Raw genomic sequence first — 21,503 nt, forward strand, 5'->3', positions numbered from 1 at the left:
TTTTTCAGTCCTTAAAATGACTAAGGGAGGGTAAGGAATTGAAACAGTAAAATAGAAATTGTGGAGTGATAGAATGTAAGAAAATAAAGATAGTGCAGAAGGTAGTCTCACACCTGAGTAGCTGTGGCTGTACTAATCACCAAAGATTAGGAACAGGCCTGCCCTTAACAGGCCACAGCTGTGTCCAATAAGAAGACAAGTGCTACAAAAGAGTGGGTTAGCTGGGTGGGGGGAGAGATGGAGGTTGTTGGTTGCTTTGTGAAGAGAGTTGGAGTTTTGTTGGTTGCTTTGTGAAGAGAGTTGAAGTTTTGTTGGTTGCTTTGTGAAGAGAGTTGAAGTTTTGTTGGTTGCTTTGTGAAGAAGGAGTTGAGTGCTGTGAGGAGGTGCCCGTGAGAAATCACCCAGAAGGTATGGGACTTTTGCAATAAGATGTCAACAAGAAATGATAGAGTAAAAATGAAAATAAACTTTCAGAAGAGGTGAAATGTTGATATGGGTATTTCCAAATAAAATTTATAGTGTGTCTTCTCACTTCTAATCCGGGTGAAATGCAAAGGCTGCAAGTTCCTCAAGATGTACTTGAGCAAGAATATTCTGTTTTGGCTCACTTGACATCTCCCATCCTTTTAGGATACTGAAAAAATTAAAAAATCTAATTTCTACGCATTATAGAAAACAAATGTGAAAAGTCGTAACACTTCAGTGATTTTGCTCATATTTAATTTTATTTCTGTGACACCTCTGTGGTTTAAATGCCAGCCTTCAAAGATTAGGTGGGATTATGTTGGTCACATAATGGTATCTCTTTCTGGCACAAGAAGTAACCAAATCACCAATGACTGTAATTATCACAACCATTAACATTTCTGCTGGCTGGAAATAATGAATTTCAGTCTGAGCCCAGCAGTGATTGTTGGCTGACCTTTCAAGCAATCCTACTGAAATGGAAGAGGGGTTCCGTTTAATTTGAATGTTAATTTTAGAGTTAATAAATAGCATATTTTTAATAAGTGAGTTGAAATTGTCTAAGGAAGTTAAAAGCAAGTTGCAAGCCTTGATGTGCCTCTTACTTTCCTTTTCTTCCTCAAATTTAACTGTGTAGCGTGCTGCAAATCCCTTCCTGCTCCTTTTTACTCCTGCTTTCTTTCTGCAAGGAAAAATGACATTTTTCTTTCATTCGCTCCTTTCAAAGAGCTGTTAGGAAAAGTAAGCCCATTGCAGGCTAGGTCTCTTTTTGATTATTTACACACCTGTAATTGTTTTAATTACTGAGTGGAATTATGATGTGGATCAAATCCAACTGCTGAATCAAATCCAAACAGTGTTTGTTCATGTATAGTGCTCCAGGGGTTCAATATTTCATAGGATCACAGAATGCTAAGGATTGGAATGGGCCTTAAAGATCAGGACCCACAGATGAATGTCCTTGGGTCCCACAAACTTGTGCATAGTCTAGATGACTCTATCTATCTATCTCTTGACTCAAATTCAGAGTTCTTGGACAAAAGATTTGAGAGAGGGGAAGAGAATAATGCAGAAATACCAAATCATGCAGTTGTTCTAAAGTCGCTATGACTAAGGCAAGTTGCTATTTTTAAATATGTTTGTGCTTAACCATATTCAATTTCTCTGTTTGGTTTCCTTCTCAGCAAATAAATTTTTTTTCAGTGCCTTTGAAAGTCTTTTCTTTAAAAAGAAGAATTCTCTGTATAGTAGACGTGCCACATAATGTTCATCTTATCAGTCCTAAGGACTTATTTCACTCCCTTTCAAAACCAACCTTGCAGTAAACTGTTTGTCTAATTTACTAATGTTCAATACCTGTGTTTTGCTACTGAAGCTGAAGTTGAGATCAGAAACTGCTTGGTGGAGTACAGACACTGAAAAACTATCAAGCTGAACCAAGACACTAATATCTGCATGGGTTTCATATTCTTGTTTCAGAAGGTCTTTTCAAGCATGGGAGAAAAATAAAATTTTCCTTATTTTAGCTCCTGGATAAATTCCATGTGGTCTATGTTATTCTATTTGGAGGCTATTAATTGTATGGAAAACCCCACAGTATTTATGAAAATTAATGATTTTAAATCAGTGTATTAATTCTGTCAGGTGTGTGTGATGTGATGGCTCTCTGTGGCCAAGTGCAGCCCTGGAGCTGCAGTTTGTTTCTGTCCCTCCCTGGGAGCTCTGCACTTCCTTGCTGAAGGTCTTGCCTTGACTTTTCACGTCCCTTCATTCCCTGCCTTGTCCATGCCACATCCAGGGAAGTTTGGCAGTGGCTTTTTCTTTAACTCTGAGTTTTGTAGCTTGATTCAGTGCAAAACAAGCACGTGGCATCTGGCTTAATGGTGTGGACAGTGGCCAAGTGGATAGATTGCAAATCTCCTTAATTTGTGTTAGCTTATTTCAGCACTGTTGCTAACCTGCTGGCAGACACTGCATTGACACAAAAATCTTTTGATCTGTCTTTGCCAGTTTTTCTTAGGTACTAAAGAGTGGTTTTGTGTTTGAGTTTCAGGAAAGAGTCCTGTATGTTCTTTCAACTGGAGAAAGGTTGAAAAATGCATTAATACTTAAAGACAAGAAGTCCCTGTGTCTGGTGTGCCTGGCACCGCCCAGTTGCGTGTCAAAACCATGATTAGCTTCACTCAGGAAGTATTTTATGGTTCCAGATGATAGTGTGCCTCTCACAGTACTAATTTCTTAGAACAACATCGTTGTTTTTCTGCACTTGGGGTATCTGAATGTATTCCTAGGCTTCTGTGGCAAATCTAGAGGAAAGTTAGAACTGTTACAATTGCAGGGATTTTTAGTGACTCTTCCATGGTGCTAAAAACCAAAGGAACTATCTTGTCTCTTGAAATACTCTTACAAAAAAATGATAAAAGTTGAGATGAATCAATGAATCATGATATAAACCTCTAAAAAGGGCTGTTGGCTCATACACTTCCTTCCCCCATAGCATCAAACAGAATCTCCCCCTTGTCAGCAATCTTCATTATCTTAATTGGTCACATATACTTTTCAGATGCATTTTTCTCATGTTCTTTTGTGTGTTTATAAACAGTTGCCAACTAAACCTAAACTCTCTTCACCCTTAATTTTGGAATAGTAGGTACTATTCTTAAGCAAGAATGAGCAGAAAGTGAAGGTTCTGACTTTTCAAGAGGACCCTACGCTTGGAGTTTTGAAAGTGTACTGTGCCACAGAAACACTGTTAAAATACATCCAGGTAGTATTTTTGGAGCTTTGAGTAAGGAAAATAGTGTATGCACTCATTATATTTCTATTTGGTCACACATTTTAAAGTAATTGTAGAATTTCTTTAAATATCCCTGAAGTTTTAAATTCACAGAGATTATGGATTAGTGATGAAACCCTGCAGGGCTAAATACACTGAATTCTGCTGGCTCAGCTGTTGAGACCAGGCTGAAAAGTGCAGTGGTTATTTACGATCATTAAACCTAATAAACCAGCTTAAAGTCAGAGTGGGATGTTTAAACTTGCATTCAGCTGTCTCTGAGGATTTTCACAGGAGGAAGTAGTTTTGCTTTACTAGTCCTGATAGCTGTGTTCCAGTGTGTTTGAAATGCCTCTCAATTACGCTGGATTAAGAAAGTTCTGCCTCATTTAAGATAAAAAAGCATATGCCAGGGTACTTGTAAGTGATTTGTAATCATCTTCCTTACTTGCACTTAATTCCACACCTTGTAAAATTTTCTTTTTTTTAAGGAGATTTTCTGATATTTTTATTTACAGAGAATTGGCTGATCTGTGGACAGGATACAGAATCTCACAATTCCAATTTATATTTTGTGTTAGCTAAATTCCACAATTTGCATATTGCATAAGTTGGTAAGGTTTTTGTTTCGTTTCTGAAAAATACCATATTGCAATAATTTTGGGAGTGCAGCAAAAAAATCATATTTTAAGCAGTGTTTTTTGTAAGTAGCAATGTGGCTAAGGCTCATAGCTTAGAAAAGCAGGATAATTTATTTAGTTATAAAAGGCCATAGAGAACATGGCATGAAGGCTAAAGACAAAGTAAACAGAAGTCTTATTGTTAAAAAGAAAGTACTTGAAATACATTTATAATTATATGGTTGAATATCAGAGAAATACAGCTTAGCAGAAGGCTAAAACTCATCTGAAATACAATACCAGACAAGCTGAAAAACAATGCCATTGAAAATTGCAGGCTGTGTCAAATTTTTATATGTTTTTTGTGTGTGTATGAGTTTTCTAGTGTGTTTGGTTTTGATTTTATTTAATTGTCTTCCACTGATGGCAGGTCAAATACAGAATTAAACCCTACTCTTCCAAAGGAAATACAAGACAGCATGACAGACCCGACTTGGTTGTGGAGGAAGGGTGTCCTGTCTGTTGTATTAGTGAAGAAAATTTATGCTCTACTTTTCTTGGCTTCCTGGAATGCTACTTGTTAATTGAATGGGAATAAACAGTGTGATTTTAAAGGGAAGCCAGTCTCATTTACCAAAGTCTTTGATAGCAAGCACGTGGAGTTTTTGAGCTACTGCACTGTTGTCTACCTGTGTTCCTCTTGGGCGCCTCTCAGCTGGTGAAGAGTAATTCTTACACAGTGGTTGTCCTTTTTTTTTTGCAGTCCATAAGACTACAGCTCTTCTGAGCTTGAGTTTGCATGGTGCTACCTAAAGTTTGTTCAGGGCTTTGAAATTATGTCCCCCAAGTTCAGAGAAGCATGTTGTGTTATAATGTTTTTGGGGAGGAAAGAGGAGAACAGAGAAATGTGTGGTTATTAGACTTTGGACCATACCCACTCCTCTGTCATTATTATTCAGCATTCAGTTGTGAGCACATACTCTTGTATTCGAGGCCTTCTTTGAAATAATTGTTATCCTATTATTCTGGAAAATTTAATTGTTTTCTGGAAGAGAACACCTGTGTTTATAATCATGTGAGGCTTTTAATTTTCTGCTTCAGTTTCTGCTGGCTTTGTAGGGATATGACATGTAGCCAGCAAACCCTCTGGCAGATAGAAAATTACACCATAGATCTGTATTTTAAACAATGTACAACTTTGTGTCTCAAGTTTTTGGAGGTTTTGGTGGGCTTTAATGAAGTCCAAAATGTACTGAGGAGTTGCTATGAGCTCTGGTATTTGCAGCTTTGTTGGCTGTGGTAGGCCTCAGATGGTGCACTTGTGCTGTGGATACATCACAGAATCATTTCAGTTGGAAAAGATCTCTAAGATTATCAAGTCCAACCTTTGATCAATCACTCTCCTGTCAACTAGATCAGAGCAGTAAGTGCCATGTCCAGTAGTCTCTTGAATACCTCTAGCTATAGTGACTCCACCATCTCCCTGGGCAGTGTTTTTCAATGTTTAACAACCCTTTCTGTGAAGACAATCCTCTTGAATTCTAGCCTGAACCTCCCCTGATGCAGCTTGTGGCTATGTTCTCTCATCATCCCTTCTTTATCACACCTGACACTTACATGAAGTTAGAAAACCCCTTGCTGGTTTATTTGATTTTGCTCAGACACTGTTTCCCCAGAGGCTATGAATGAAGCATAAATACTTTTCCAAGTAAATAGTTGTAATTCTTTTCCTTGATCATGATATTAATAATTAAGGCAATTCCTTAACAAAGTTTAAAAATTATTAGAACTTTGGAAGTACTTAGTCTTAATAAAAGACATTGTTATTTTTAGCTAAAAGAGGTTGTTCTTACAGATAATGTAATTTGAACATAACCTACTTTTTTCACCTACTGCTTTCTACTAGCTGGATTTTTAAGTTGTTGCTGTTTCCAAGTAATAAAAGAAAATTCACATTTAATCCTTCCTATTTAACATGGCAGTCTTAATGCGTCTCTAGCTCTACAGTAAATAATTAAAGTGAGACCAGCTGGTTGAACTGGCTGCAGACTAGTTCCTTTATCAGAATTTGATTAAATTCATGAAGACTACACCTGTTTGTATGGAGTCCACCTTGCCTTCTTCCATGTCTGTGGTGGGTTTTACATTGACATTCCTTCTCTGTAAAGGACATTCCTGACCAAGTTCATGGGAAGAGTTGGGCCATTTATTCATAAACTCTTAAGTTGTACTACATTTTCTGGACTTGTAAAGAGTTTTTTTGTTTTATTTTCTTTTTACATTTAAATTTCTTGTTCCAGAACTAATGGATAACAGGAAATGCTCTTAGCAGAGATAAGACATAGACATAAAAATATATCAAGCAGGATTTCAAGGAATATAAAGGGCTTAACTAGATGTTTGATAGAAGAAAGAAAATGATTAATGAAATCTCATACCTACAAGGACAGGGGCACTGGTGGTGCATGCTGAAATATTGCAAAAAATTCTGGTGTTCTAGATGGACAGCTATTCTCAAGAGCAAATAGGTATCGCCATCCCTTGTTACTTTTAGTGCTCTGTTTTTATATGTAGTCCTAATACCCAAAGCAAAGAGTGAACAAAATAGTTTGCAGGTATTGAGAGTACCAATCAAGCTGTCATCAAAGAGATTATAACGTGCCTGCCTGTAGCTGAGATGCACGATGGAGAGAGCTTGACATGCATTCAGACATTCACACTAAACTGATTATCTGTGTTAGAGTTGTCCTATGGTTTTTGGCAGCATTGTAATCAGGGATTTGAAAGTGATTACCTCGCTGAATTCAAATGTTGAGCCAGGCACAGGAGGGAATACAATCTGCTGCAGCTTCATATCCTTTGTGTATTTCAGACTTGGTATTTGCCTTATCTGTACAGGTAGTCAGTGCTATTAGCAGTAGGAATTCCAGATTTTTGTTTCACAGGCATCTGAAGATTAGTTTTATATATCTGTTCTACTTTATATAGTATTTTCAGTGCTTGGACATTGATGCAAAGTTTTTTGATTATTTTTCATGTGCCTCGACATATTTTCACGAATAGCTGTTCAATAAATATCCATGTTAGGAAAATTCCATGCAAGTCCTCATCTCTTAAGAAAATTCACATTTAATCCTGACTGCTGCATGTGAGCAGCACTTGAGATATTCAAAAGTCACACTGAGCTGTCATTATCTGAAGTATGCATTTGATCCTTTTAATTGTGGTGTACACAGACAAGAGAAGTCACATTCTTTTATTTCAGTACAAATTTGAAAATGTTTATCCTCGGTAAAAATTTGCAAGTGTTTATCCTCGGGAATCTGCAAGAGATTTAAGGATCACTTCTGTTACTGAAACTAACATTTGTATATATTGTGTTTATTGAAAGGAGATTAAATCGATTCCCCACCCCGCTCCCTCTCTCTTTTCTGTCTCTGTCTTCATTAGCTTGTGGCTGGTTTGCAGCAGCCTCCTGGGGTGGCTGTAGGCAGCACAATGCATTATGAACAGATGCCCAAATTAACTCGTGTGTGAGAAGCACGAGCATGTAGCTGTGCTGTAGTTCTGCTCCATCCAGATCAATTCATGTGTAGGCAAAGCTCAATGCACGTGATGGCCTTTTACAGTCAGCTCTGGCCATTTGGCATTAGGAAAGCTGCATGCCTCCATGTGTTTCTACTCCTGGTAATCCTACCTATTTTGAAACCTGGAAAGGTTCTTCCGCTTCTTTTGAGGAGGAAAAGACTTCATCCTGAAAAAAGTACAGCAGAGAGGGTGACGAGAGATTTTGTATTCAAGCACTCCCACAAGAGCAAGGGCACAATGAATTGCACTGTGTTGCATGAGCAAACTTAAGCTGGAAAGCTTACGGTGAGTTTGTGGACACTGATACTATGATGCATATAAATTCTAGTTAGAAAAATTCATAGAAGAAAAAGGCATCCATGGTTGTTAAACACAGAAATACCATGTCTGGCTCAGGAGACCCCTGTGCCACAAAATGCTGACAATTGTACTACTGGATTCTTGCATTGTTTGCCTGTGGCCAGCAGCTTCAGGCTTGAACTTAGAAACACTGTGCTCAGGAGTGTTGTTGACAGATTATTATTCTTTTTGAATAATGGCTGTAGTGAAGATGATGTTGCACTTTCTGCAGCTGCTCACAGTGCCAATCTGTTGTATTTACTATGCATAAGGCCATATCAAAGGATAGTTTTTATATTTCTGCAAAAAGACCACTGAATTAGAACCTTCTTCAAAGGTAATATATACATGTCATTACTCATTAAAAAACTAAAAACCTGCATAAAAGCAAATTCAGTTTTCCATCATCAAGTCAAAATGCAATATTGACTGTTTTAACCAATATAGTGACTTCATAATGTTAGAAACATCCCAATTTCATTTGTTACAGATTTCTTTTTCAACTGCTGAACAAAAGCAAAACCCCTTGAAACAGTTGTTCCTGAAAGTCTCAATCTCTTAAGAGAATGGTACTTTTAAGTCCAGAATAAAAACTTTTAAAATTGCTTTTGCTACAGAGAGGACCAGATTTCAATTATAGCAGATAATATCTGGAATCAATAATAGCTTCTGGCCATCTGTTAGGAGGAAAAGAACAACAGTGTCTGCCTCATTAGTTCTTATATGCAGATCTCCAGTTATTTCAGGCATAAAAATTTTAAGAATATAACCCCAAGCAAAACTTTGAAGTGGGCCAACCACCCCTGTTGCCAGCTAATCAATTCGTTTTCTATCAGAGCATCTTGTTCCCTGTCAAAGCCAGTCCCTCTAACACAGTGTTCCCATCCTCCAAATTTGATCTAGTGTGTACTTACCACATTTCTGTGTGCTTTGTGTGCCTCTCTTAATTGGGGCATCATGACTTAGGGCACTGAACTAGACTCTATTTTTTACTCAAGTATTTTGCATGTGGATATGGCCAAGCAATAATTAATTATTGAAGTAATTTTTGATCTTCTACCTCACATCTTTTCCCCACTCTTCAGTTGAAGGACTGTTTTTTATTACGTGCAACCCAAATATGCTTTTTTCATACAAGTGCTAATTTTTGAACATGGAGCAGTTGCTGTCGATATGACTTCTTTTCATCCCTTTATATATGGGGGTGTATGTCCTGCCACACAGCCCAGAACTGAATGTAATGTGTCTCTTTTTGTGGTGTTGGCCTTAATTCTAACTTGTGATGAGGTCATCTTGAGCACCATGTCATGTCCGCACCCTTTGTGGGGAGACGTTTTGATCTTGTAAATGTGAAGTCAAGCCAGCCTTGGAAACAGCTTGCTCTGGGTGTCTGAAATCCTCTTTATAATGCTAACTTGCAGGTAAGGCTTGTATATGCTAATTGCAACAAGAAAATTGTCTTGTTTCCATTTTTAGAGTGCTGATAGCACTGTTACTCTAAATGAGCAGAAGCTCAAAACCCCCCACTTAGTTTAGGCTTTAGTTAGGACTTTGGGTTTGGACAGATCTTTTCACACACCAGGCACTTTCATATGTAAAACTGTCCAACAGTGAGCACATCCAACCAGAGATTTTGAATGAGAGAACAAAGATGAATTTTTTTTTTGAGAAGCTGAACTTTGGAGCAAACCAAAACTGAAGTTGCTTTACTATTGCATGTCACTATAGTTCTCACAGTATAGTTCTCACCATATGATTTCACCTTCTGTATAGATTAGGTTTTTGTATCCTGTGTTGTTGTATTGTTTTCTTATTCTCTGAGCACCCTTTGGCAGCCAAAAAATATTTAATAATGCCAGCTGGCTGCAGTATTTGAACACAGTTTCTAAAATATTTCTGAGGATATATCCTGCTACAAAGTTACTGTGGAGTTCCAAATTTCTCCTGTGGCCGAGAGGTGATTGAAGAGAACATCAATCACTGTTTGTGTGCTTGAAAAGGACATTTATATGACCTTCAGCTACTACAACAACAAAAAATATATCTAGATGTGGTTTTGATACATAGCTTCCTGGGGACATGCATGTGACTGTCCATCTGCGAAGACTGCAGGTATTGGTAAATGATCTGTACTCAGAGTAGATTTTTCTTCTCCTGTCCATCTTCCTTTTCAAGGTCTTTGGTATATACACTTGCGATGAAGACAGAGAAAAGCGATAGTCACAACAGCTATTGTTGTTAGAAGAATTAAAATGGGACATATATGATGCATATGGGACAGTGAATGCTCTATATGAAAAAAGTCTGGCTCTATGAGTATGATAAAGATGTACTGCTCCTAAGTTAGATTGAGAACACCTTAAACCATGGTCACTGCAGAGTGATTAATTATATAATTACTGCTACTAGAAGAAAGAATTAAGGAGTATCTGCTTTTGCAGAACAATGTGGTCATTGGAGAAAAAGGCGAGATGTTTAGGACATGAAATTTATACTATGGCTTGCTTAAGAACTCCATGTCCTAGCTGAACCCTTGGATCTTCTCTGGTGGAACAGCAGCTACCTCCTTCCATGCCTTAATTTTTATCCTGCCTGTAGTCTACTTATGTGTCTATAGCACAGAAAAACTGAAAAGACATGAATCATAGAACAGATGAATCTATGGATTCTGTAGAGTTCTACAGAATCTACAAAATCATAGAAGGAATGGAAGGGACCTTAAAAATAGTCTTGTTTCAACTCCCCTGCTGTGGGCAGGGACACTTTCACTAGACCAAGTTGCTCAGAGCTCCATCCAAAATCGTGTTTTAAGTGTTCACAGGAGTCCACATCCACAATCTCTCTGGGCAGCCTGTTCCAGTGCCTCACCATCCTCAGTAAAGAATTTTTTTCTTTTATAAACTAAACGTACCCTCCTTCAGTTTGAAGCCATTCCCCATTGTTCTATGGCTACATCTCAGGGTCTTTGGGCTCGGTGCGACCCCGAGATTGTTAAAAGTCTCTTTTCCCAGCCCGAGCACTTGAAGAATGAGTCGGAGCTCTTCATTTCTTGGTCTCAAGGTTGTTTATTGTGTCTTATCTATAAAAATTTTTCTCCTGCCCTGCCGAGGTCCCTCCAGCAGGACAGTTCCAGGCACACTGCCTGTCCCTGGGGCGGTGTTATGTCTTTATACTAAAAACTATGTATGCAATGTTTACGATTACTTTCCAATACCTATCACCTATGTTAGAGAGTGAGCTTCTACTCTAAACCAATCTATAAGGGCCAGCATCACAGCAGAAGATGGAGGCCAAGAAGGAGAAAGGCTGGACACACCCAGTTCTCTCCATCTTGCCTCCTGAGCCCCCATACCAAAACCCCCAAAATCTACTTTTCTGTCCCGTGATAACTTCCCTATTATTCTACCTAAACTGTTGTGGCTTGCTGATCTTCACATAAGGTTGGTAATTTGCTCCATGGGTCATAATCAAAACCAGGTGTTTTGGGTTCCATGCCAGGGCTTCTGAGCCCCCTGGCAGGGGTCCTGGCCATTCTGGGCAGCCAGAGGGATGTTCTGAGTTCTCACAGCTACATGCTCTTGTATCTCGCGAGAGGTACATGAGATACTCATCTCATGTATCTCATCAGTTGCCCTTTAAGACCAAGGCAAAAAAGTTGTTGGGTGCTTCAGCCCTCATCTGTGGTTGCCAGTTGTTAGAACAGTTGTTGTGTTGGCCGCTTTCTGTCTTGGTCCCAATTCAGTTGCATGATTTGATTATTACAAAGTTATCTGAGTCAACATTTGTGAGGTAAATTTATCTGTGGGTTCCTGAGCTTTTCATTAAATCCTCTGCTGCTCTGCAATGCTCTTTATTTTACTTTGATTGACACTGCTAAACACCACAGGCTACCTGTTTTGAGCCTGACCTTACACCACAAGAATCCAGGGAGTGTTTTTCAAGTGATCAGGTGAATGTGCTTAGAGGTGAAGATGATGCCCTCATTTCTTTCTTTTTCTGGTACTCTGCAGGCCGTCTTTCTAGAAGATATTTCAGGATATAATTTTGTTCTTCTATACATGCTCTAAAATGATTTCTAGCTATTTTCAACACTGTGTCAGATTTCAATCTTGTTTTATCCTGAAAGGTTTTTTTTTAAACTTAAAAAAGAGAAGAGAAAAAGATCTTTAACATCTCTAGTAACTAGTAATAAAAACTGAATGTCACAGAAAAGTCAAATCATAACAATGTGACAGGATATATTGTCTCATAAGGAGAAAATTACTGTCCTTTTTTTATTTCACAGAGTTTAAAAATAAGACATCTCATAACTGTAATAACAGATGAGGGTTTGGTTTGTTTTGCATACTTCTTCAGGTAATTCCTTAATTTTATTTCAGTTGCTGTACGTGCTATTTTGGCAGGCTTCATATTTAAATTTTGAGCCTTTCAAACTAGAAAGGTGACCAGAGTGACTTCTGTCATTCCAGTGCCACACTAGAATATAGATGCACTTTGCATTGATATTCAGGGGGTTTGCTTCTTATTTTTATTTCTGCAGAGTTAATAAATTGTTTTAATTTTCAGCTCGTTGTAAAATAATTAATTGAAGAATTCTTGTTGTTTTTTTTTAAACTCTTAGACAAATTTTCTCACTGTACTAATGCTGTCTTGCTACTAAGCTGCTGCAAATGATCATGGTGCACTTGATCATGGTGTGGAACCAAAGCAGCTTTTTATTTCTTGCTTCAAATCTCACAGTATTCAGTATTCAGTTCAGTGTAAAAAGCTTGAAGAGTGTGAGTAGCACCAGGACAAATAGAGATTGATTCAATGCACATTCTTGAGGGGGATCAATACTATAAATACTGGTCTCATGGTGTGTCAAACTTTTAGGGACTGTCCAGGGATATAATTTCACAGGATTTTTTTAGGGATAAATACTGTGGGTTAATCACAGTGATGATTTTCTCATGAGTGAAATGATGAGGGAATACAATGAGTTTTGAAGTCTTCAAATTCTGGAGAAGGATTTGGCAAAAAAGTACTTTTTGTGCATTTTTTAAATGTGCTGTCCTATAGCATAAACCGTATCCTGTGGGTTTACTCTTAAAATCCCGAACTTTCTTCTGAAGATTCACAAAGAAATTTCTGGTTCCTGTGGTTGCTGCCAGCTAACCTCTCCTGCTGCCTTTGATGAACAATGTGGCAGGCACAGATGGTCCATGACAGGTTATGTTGTGTTTGAGTGTTGTGTCTGCTTGTGGCAGGGTAGACCTCCAACAGAAGGCAAGAGCGGATATATGTCCTTGCATATATGCACATCCTTTTGGCTTTTATTTGTGAAGTTTTCTTGTCATGCCTCTCAGTTAGTGGGGTTTCCTTTTGTGCTCTTATATTTGTGGTTTCCTGTCTGGATGGGTAGATATTTGACAGCAGTAAGACTGCTGTTAGGCTGCAAAGTCTTTTTGTGCATCATGCCCTGGTGGATAGGCTGTTTTCCTCTTCCACTTCAAAATTCAACTCTGAAAGAAGATGACAATACAGAGAACCAAAAGCACTATTGCTTGGTCTCGTGGCCTGAATTAGGCAATATTTTAATTCAGCATTTCAAGTACAGAAAGAACAAGATTGAATAGCTGAATTGCTATCTAACATGTTAATGGATTTTTAGCATTTTTAGGAGTGAGCTCTTTGAGTGGCTTTTGGGTATTTTGTTTTGATTCAGAGTGAAAGAATAGCTGTCTATTGCTTTAGAACTAACAATATAAGACTTAATATTTGGCCATTGTAAATATTTGGGAACATCACTGCTCTGGTGGATGTTTTGTTTTATCTCCAGTTCCATTTCTATAGCTCTTGTCTCAGCCTGAGCTCATGACCTCCCTTCAATGGCTTTGGTGAAGCTGCAGGGGAAGCTTAGTGTGCACTGGATGTATTGGAGTGAACAACATGCTTTAGTGGTCTCCACCCCCTAACCATTTCCTCACATTTGGGATTTTATGGAGTGCTGGGTCTATAGCATCCATTAAGCAAATGTGAAATAAGGTTTTCTTTTCATGGTGTGTGAGTGGTATGGATGGCAACAAAAATATTGGCACATATTGGCACTTTCAGCTCACAAAATTCTGAGGTCTGATGCGTGTTAGTGTAAGCATTTGGAATAAAACACTTTCTGTCCTTCAGGGTACTTATACTAGCTAATAGTGTTCTGCAGTACAAGCTTTCCATTCATGTATCATAAGGCTGTGTTTAGGTTTATTTCTGAGTCCTGTATTTTGAATTTTCTGCTCATAAAAGTGGCTTAATTATTCTTTTTTTTTACTTTTTTCACACTTTATTAAATTTGAGTAAGCCTGTTTCTTCTAACATGTAATTTCTCATGGTAATATATTATTTTGCTAACAGTAGGAATAATTTATATTTTAATGTTGTGAGTAATTGAAGCATATTATATTTTTCAGTAATTGCTGGTTTTCGAGGGACAGTCCCACATGGCCTATCACTGGAGATTGGAGACACTGTTCAAATATTAGAGAAATGTGATGGTGAGTTCACAGGTGATTCCAGTGAGAATTAAGTTTTGTGTATTGATGGTTTGAACCCCATTAATATTCATTTATTTTCTTAAAGTAACACATTTTTTGAAATCAATAATATAATACATTTTGGCCTCTTAATTTTTTTCCACAGTTCAGTGAGCTCTAATCTCTATAATAATTAATTTGCAGTACATTAATTTTTATTTAATCTCTCTTTAATAAACATTTACAGAGGATAAGAGTTATGACAGAAAGGAAGTCTCTCATGATTCTTTTGCTTTCTTGGTATTTCTGAGGGAAACCTGGCTGCCATCAAGACATTTTCAAATTAATTCAAAGTCACAACTTAAAATCTTAAAGCAGTGTAAGCATTGTCCTCTGCTTTGCATTAGAGAATGCAAATATAATTTTAACAAATGTCTGTTGCTAGTGTTAGAGAAATAAAGTTGCATTTTCTTTTCATAATCTGCCTCCCTAACATCTAAAAATCAACACATTGATTTTTTTTTATCATTTGGGATCATATAGGGTTTTATCATTTTTGTTGGTGGCTTTTTTTTTTTTTTGTAATATTGTAGCAGGATTATGTATGGTTAACCTTGTAAGAAATGTTCTTTTAGAAGGCATAGGATCTATTCTGTTGAATCAGGTATATTATGAGTTTTATATAGCATTCTAGTTGATAGATGTAGAACCTCAAGTCCAGAAATTATTTGTAAATGTTTTGAGTCAGTAAGAAACTATTTCTGCTTTGACCACTGTGGTGTCCAAGGCAGAATTTACCTAGGTTACATTGTTAGAAACATCTAGGGTTTAAGAGTAATTCCTGAAATTGTGTGAATGAAGTCATCCAAATATGAACTGGTTTAAATGAAATACCTTTCACTGTATGGAAAATCTTTTAAATTAATATTGTCTGACAGCACTGTGGAATTGTCATATCTGTCCAAAAGGGAAAGATGAAATCTGTATTACATATGTAAATGATTTGCACTCTTTAAAAACCAAAATGTGCTTTCTTCACAGGATGGTACAGAGGATTTGCCTTAAAAAACCCCAATCTTAAGGTAAAGGTCAATTGCAGTTTTGCATTCTTGGGCAAAAATATATATTTATTTTTTAAAAGTTAATAATCTGCTCGTAAGTGTGTGATATTTACTCTTAAAAGAAAACCATAGCGTAGTGTTAAGTACATTATTGGTACTACTTTAATTAGATTTGGACATGGATTACCCTTTTGAAATGCTTCTATGTGTTAGGATAATACACTTCACAAATCCAGGGCTGTGGTGAATTTTCTTTCATTTCCAAACTTTAGATTTTCCACTCAGAGGAAGCTGAGTTGAAGGGAAAAGACTATTGAGAATAAAAAATGTAGAAACTGTTGGAAAAGTTGGTTAAACTGTGCCTGTTTTTCTTGAAGCTACGAATTAATTTACAGCAGGCAGTGGAGACAGCCAGTTTATAGGAGCCCCATGCAGAGTATCAATTGAATAAAACATATGTGCTGCCATGTAAAATACATGGTTCATTTTGGTTTTCTTTGATGTGTAGTCTTTGGTTTCCATAGTAGCATAGTATTCTAAACCAGACTTCACTGATTTATTTCTTCTGCATTCAGACATGAAAAGTTACTGAAATTTATATTTCAGTGTCTGTTCATGTTGTACGTTTAAGCTTTAGTTGTCTTTTTTGTCTATTTTCTTAACCTCTCTTGTTGTCTTGCCTCTGGGATTGTACAGATTTCTTTTCATGGGAAAGAAAGATCCTAAATTACCTGTTCATCCTTTAACCTGCATTATAAGCTGTGCTCTTCTTTTTTCTGTCCTCATTTCCAAGATTATTCAGCTGCAAAAAAGGCACATACACAATAATTTTGAAAAGTTTATCGGGCCTTATATCCAGTTATTGGCCTTTTGTGCCAAGGCCTGTGGTCTCTAATCACATAAATTTCCTTTCTTTATACAGAAGGTCAATTCAAACAATAAATTTAGCCACAGAGTCTAATTTGATGTTTACTACTTTGACCTCATTGATGTATTTTACAGTTTGATTTATAAGACATGAGCAGTTGTGGTTTGTTATTGCATCTTCTGTGTCTTTTGTTGCAATTCTCACCACATGCTTGCTGTCAGTCTTGCTTTGTGGTCTGTCAAATGTGTGATGGAAGTTATGAATAGGTTTTCTAAACATGACTTGATGTGTGAAGAGATGAGCTATATATTCTGTTTTCCTAGCAATGTGAAACTGTTTGTGAATGCAAACAGATTTTCTGACTTGGATTTTTGAAGAGAGTATCTCCAAAAGTAAAATCATAAGAACACCTTGTACCTCCTCTTGTTATTGGTAGTGCTCTGTCAAGATTCTTCCCTTGTTATTGTGCCAGCTTTGACCCTGGAAGGAGTAATGTGTGGCAGCTGGTGTGCAGTAAGGGTGCATCTGCATCCCTGACACATCCCTGTTGCACCTGCAGGGCTGTATGTCCTCCTGTCCTTGGGAGATGCTCCCCTCAACTACTTTGCATTACAGAGGAGTAGGAGCATTTTAAAAGGGTAGTTGCCACTACACAGTAGATTTGGTTTTGAAGGTCTAATGGTTGTGTGAAAAGAAAATGGGACACCATCATCACAAAGGAAAGCTGTATGCAGCTGTGCTTATTATGAAGAGACCATATATGTATTTTCTCTCACTGCATGAGATGTAGTGTATTATCTTCCCAGCCAGAGGCTTGGAGCTTGCTTCACATTTTGCTCATCTGATTTGTGCAGGCCAGTGTGCTTTAGAGCAGTGGGACTGTTGCAGCAATGCTGAGTGCTCACCAGAATGGTGGGGAGCCTTAAACAGCTGGGACAGGGCTGCTCCTGGCAGGCACAGGCTCTGTCATAGGCATCTACCACAGCTTTCCTGTGCACTGCAGGCAGAGCAGCTACCAAATGAGACTCCATTTTGATCTCCTTTGTTTACTTGACTTTATTTTTATTGAATATTGTTAACTTCGTTTATTCTGCTTAATTTTAAAAATCCCTGTCTGAAAATCCTTGCTTTTAAGATGCAGTTGATAAGACATTATCCTCCACAGCTGGTCTGTTTCTTATCAAGGTGGAAATAATGAATAAAACAGTCTGCCATATAGGAGCTCTCAAACAATCTTCTGCATCTTCTACATGAGTTTATCTTCTAATTTTCTGACGTGTTGAAGAGTTTGAACTTTACTGAGTATGGCATTTTAGTTTCTGTTAGAGCTATACTGAGTATTGATTGCATTCTTTCCTTGTGTGTGTTTTTTTGTTAATTATTTGGAGAACTTTGAATTTGGCATATATTTGCATATTGAATTATACTAAATGGAATGCCAAACTCATGTAAGGGGACTTTTTACCTAAACTTTTTATATTTTTCAGGGCATATTTCCATCCAACTACATTCACTTGAAGAATGCATGTGTTAAGAACAAAGGGTATGTGTGAAATGTTCTGATTTCAAATATTTAAACATGGTCAGTTACTTGTACCAAAAATCTTTTGCTTATAAAGTAAATCATCTAGTTACATTATGATATCTGCAGCTTACTGCCAGAGGACTTGAAATGGTTGTCTTTAGCTAACCTGATACTCCTGCATAGTCATAAAATTGGAATGCTGTATCCAGAAAGGCACTGAATGCAATAGGGAATATCATTCTGTATTGTCTAGAGAAAAGGGGAAACAACTATGTCAAGTTTGGCTTGAAAATGGCATTGCCTTAATTTGAAGAAATTATTCTTTACATAAGCTGTCTTCTAACCTGCTGCTTAAGATTAGCTGTTTTCTTTGAGGGCTGCAGCTCTACCAGTTGCCATTTTACAAAAAAAAGTGTAAAAAAATGTATCAGTTTAATGGCAAAAAATTTTGCTAAACCTGTAAATGAACAGAGAAACCTTTTCCTTTTTTCAGGTGATGGAGAGCCAGTATTTATTTTTCACAACAGTTGATGTTGATGTTTTTTCACATTTAGAAGAGTTGATAAAAACCAGAGTCATTGGTTAATATGCGGTTTTAAATTTTGTTTTGAAATTGAACTTGTCTGACTTAAAAAAACACTGATTTTTTCTTTTATGTATAAAACTTGATACCTTGATAGTATCACTTCTAAAAATTTAAAACTTAAAAAAATTGTCAGTGAACTTAATTTCACAGTTTTCACTTAAGTTTTACTTAATTTGTCATTGTTCATACTGTATCCTTTATTTGGATTTATTAGTAGAGAACTGATACAAATTAGTTTGAAAACTATTTAGGTAAGGACATTTCTCATAATAGGTGGATGCCTGAGCATGAAGTGACCTTTGTTTTGGGAGCATAAATGAGCGTGTTGGAGGTTCATTATTCATGATGGGCAGAAATAATGATGAAGACTGTAATAATATTAAAACAAGTTTCATTCTCACAGGTGAAAATGTCCCCATGTTACTGTTAAACTCCCAGTGAAATTACAGCCACATGTGATTTGTCATGCCCTAGGATCCCTTTTTCCTTTTAAAGTTATAACTAAAACTGAAGGCTCATTGAAACAAAATTGTAAGCCATCACAATAAAATAAAGTTTAAAGGCAGAATAATTTTTGTTAGTGGACACCTTGACAGTATTTGCATGGATTTCAATTTTTGTTGCATCTATTTCCTTTGTTAGTTAGTTTCCCATTCAGGCCATGTTCCCTGCTGCACATCATGCCCAAGAGCTGTCACATTGTTATGTTAATTTAGTAAGAGAGACAAGATATCATGAAAAAAGTAATCCAGGCATGAAAAGCTGAAGTGTCAAGATCCCTTTGGAAACTATGGGATTTATTCTGCTGTGAAAGTTGTTTTTTATATGCTTATCTCATAGTAAAAAAACCTCACCTTGACTTCTCTGGGGCCAAGGCTTTGCATGGGGATTAAACTATTTTCACCCAAAGTTTTTCCATGGGGATTCAATAAATCTACAAATAAAAAGTGTCATGGTTTGAAGGGAGTATTCATGTAGGTTGACAGATATCACTGTTGGCAGTAGGAAGTCTACATATTAGTAACTGCAATGGGATTAGTAATGCTTGTGCAATATCATGTGTTCTTCTGCATGTTACAGACAATTTGAAATGGTTATTCCAACAGAAGATTCTGTTATTACAGAAATGACATCAACTCTAAGAGACTGGGGAACAATGTGGAAACAACTCTATGTGGTAAGTACCCTGAATAATATTGCTTTGACTTAATAAATGTGATCTAAAAAGGTACACTGTTGTTTAGATGGTCTGGTTTAGTTGAAGTGTATATTTCAGAAAAAAATCAAAAACATTTGGTTTTTAAATTTTTTTAAAATGTTTTACTAATACCTTGAAATCTTATTTTAGTGTTATTAGTGTGTCTCTTGTAGTCACATGAATAATAATAATAATAATATACTTCAGTAGAACTTATCAGACACCAGGACCAAAGATGCACCTGAATTACTGTTTATTCAATTTGGCTTTTTGACTGCAGAAATGACAGCTCTATAGCTTTAAAGCTCTATAGTGTCTGATGGAAATTTGTGAAAACATACTGTCAGTATAGCTCTCTATAATGTTCCTACAAAGTCCTTTTTGTTTCCTGTTTCTAATTCTATGACCTTTTTTCCCTTGGTTTTCTTTTACTTATAACATTCATATTTCCCTCTTTTTGTTACAGCAGTTGCACAGCTCTTTTTGGCAACATTTTTCTTCACTGCTGTTGTTATTGCTTGTTCAAAATTACCCTGCTTTTCTTCCTTTCCAGACAGAAAGCCAAGATAACAGTAAATTAATGCCCTTTTAGTGAGCTTATGAAGTGAATGAGTGTGAAGTGAAAAGAGCAGATTTATCAAATTGCGATTTTTCAGAGTGCTTGGAATATAAAAGTTGTTGATGGAGAGTCACGGTCCTTCTAAATGAATTTTAGGTTTAACTTATGCAGCAGAACTAGCTGAACTTTATTTTTATGCCTTTTATTCATAGGAAGAAAGAAAAGGGAAAGGGATTTAGGGTTTTTGGCAAGAATTAACAGAACAAATCTTAACAAGAGTGTTTCTTCAATTTTGTGTGATGAATCACTTAGATGAAGGTTGTAGTAATTTCTCAAGCTAAAGGTTCTCAAAAAAACAATGTAAAACTACTTAGAATTAGTGAAGGAAGAGTTAATAGATTTTTCCAGAACAGAGGTTCATTTATGGGAAATTGTTATGCCCATAGCTGGTATATAATTAGAGTAGGAGGATGTGGTTTCAAAGCAGTCATATTCACATAATTTCTCCTACTTCACAGTTGGATAAAGAAGAACTGTCTGGACAAGATTCTGTCTGTGTGATACTATTTATTTATGATTAGGTGGTAGTGTGTAGAGTTTTATCAATGCAAGGGAAAGTTAAAACAAATTAACACTGTGGTTCAGTGTTTGAATGCTTAGAGCTATTGCTTTTTCTATCCCTTATGTGTATGAGTTCAAATAGTCTTGAAATATAGATGATATATTCAGTTTGGATGAGATAGCAGCACAGAGTGAGCATACTCTTGGAATGAAACAATGCTGTGTTGTGCAACACATTAACTTTTTTGTTGAATTTTTGTCATACTTGTCATGTACACTAGATTAGGTTAAATGTAAGAGACACAAGGAGTTGGACTGGAATATTGGGATGGGTGTGGTGCACAGACAAGGTCTGTGGGAGGTCTGAAATTGTTTTATATGCACACACTCACATGCAGGTAAAATGGTCACAGTGTGATGGGGAATAATAGACTAAGTAAGGGGAAAAAGGGGGTTTTCCTAATTTCCTCATCATGTATGTATTTATTAGGATTATCAGTTTATAAGCAGATATCCTGATTATCAGGTGATGCAGAGGCAATCATATTTGTATCTCACAGAGGAATGAGGGGGATCTCTTTCACCGGCTGTGGCACATAATGAACGAGATCCTGGACCTGCGGAGGCAGGTCCTTGTTGGCCACCTCACCCACGATCGCATGAAGGACGTCAAGCGCCACATCACTGCTCGGCTGGACTGGGGCAACGAGTGAGTGAATATACAGACATCAAATGTAATAAAACTGCAAAGCCACTTCTTCAGGCTGATTGCAGAATGGTGAAATAAAGAACACGTTTCTAACAAGCGTTAGCTTTTTTTTCCAATAGACTTTCTCCTTCATTGTTTTTCT

The 21,503-nt window shown here is 37.0% G+C and overlaps 1 protein-coding gene across 5 annotated transcripts in view; it reads left to right on the forward strand.

Moving 5' to 3' along the window:
- DOCK4 (dedicator of cytokinesis 4) overlaps nucleotides 1-21,503 on the forward strand; it is a 223,790-nt gene that overhangs the window by 67,101 nt on the left and 135,186 nt on the right. For 4 of the 5 annotated variants that reach the window (XM_036400467.1, XM_036400468.1, XM_036400465.1 and 1 more), the window contains exons 2-6: nucleotides 14,232-14,315; nucleotides 15,336-15,376; nucleotides 17,711-17,766; nucleotides 19,415-19,511; nucleotides 21,213-21,361. In XM_036400467.1, coding sequence (XP_036256360.1) covers nucleotides 14,232-14,315; nucleotides 15,336-15,376; nucleotides 17,711-17,766; nucleotides 19,415-19,511; nucleotides 21,213-21,361 — 427 coding nt within the window. Of the gene's footprint in view, nucleotides 1-14,231; nucleotides 14,316-15,335; nucleotides 15,377-17,710; nucleotides 17,767-19,414; nucleotides 19,512-21,212; nucleotides 21,362-21,503 lie in introns of those variants that run through there. The other variant, XM_036400469.2, reaches the window with a different exon arrangement.

This window comes from Molothrus ater, chromosome 5, assembly GCF_012460135.2.
Source record: "Molothrus ater isolate BHLD 08-10-18 breed brown headed cowbird chromosome 5, BPBGC_Mater_1.1, whole genome shotgun sequence".
Classification (NCBI taxonomy): domain Eukaryota; kingdom Metazoa; phylum Chordata; class Aves; order Passeriformes; family Icteridae; genus Molothrus; species Molothrus ater.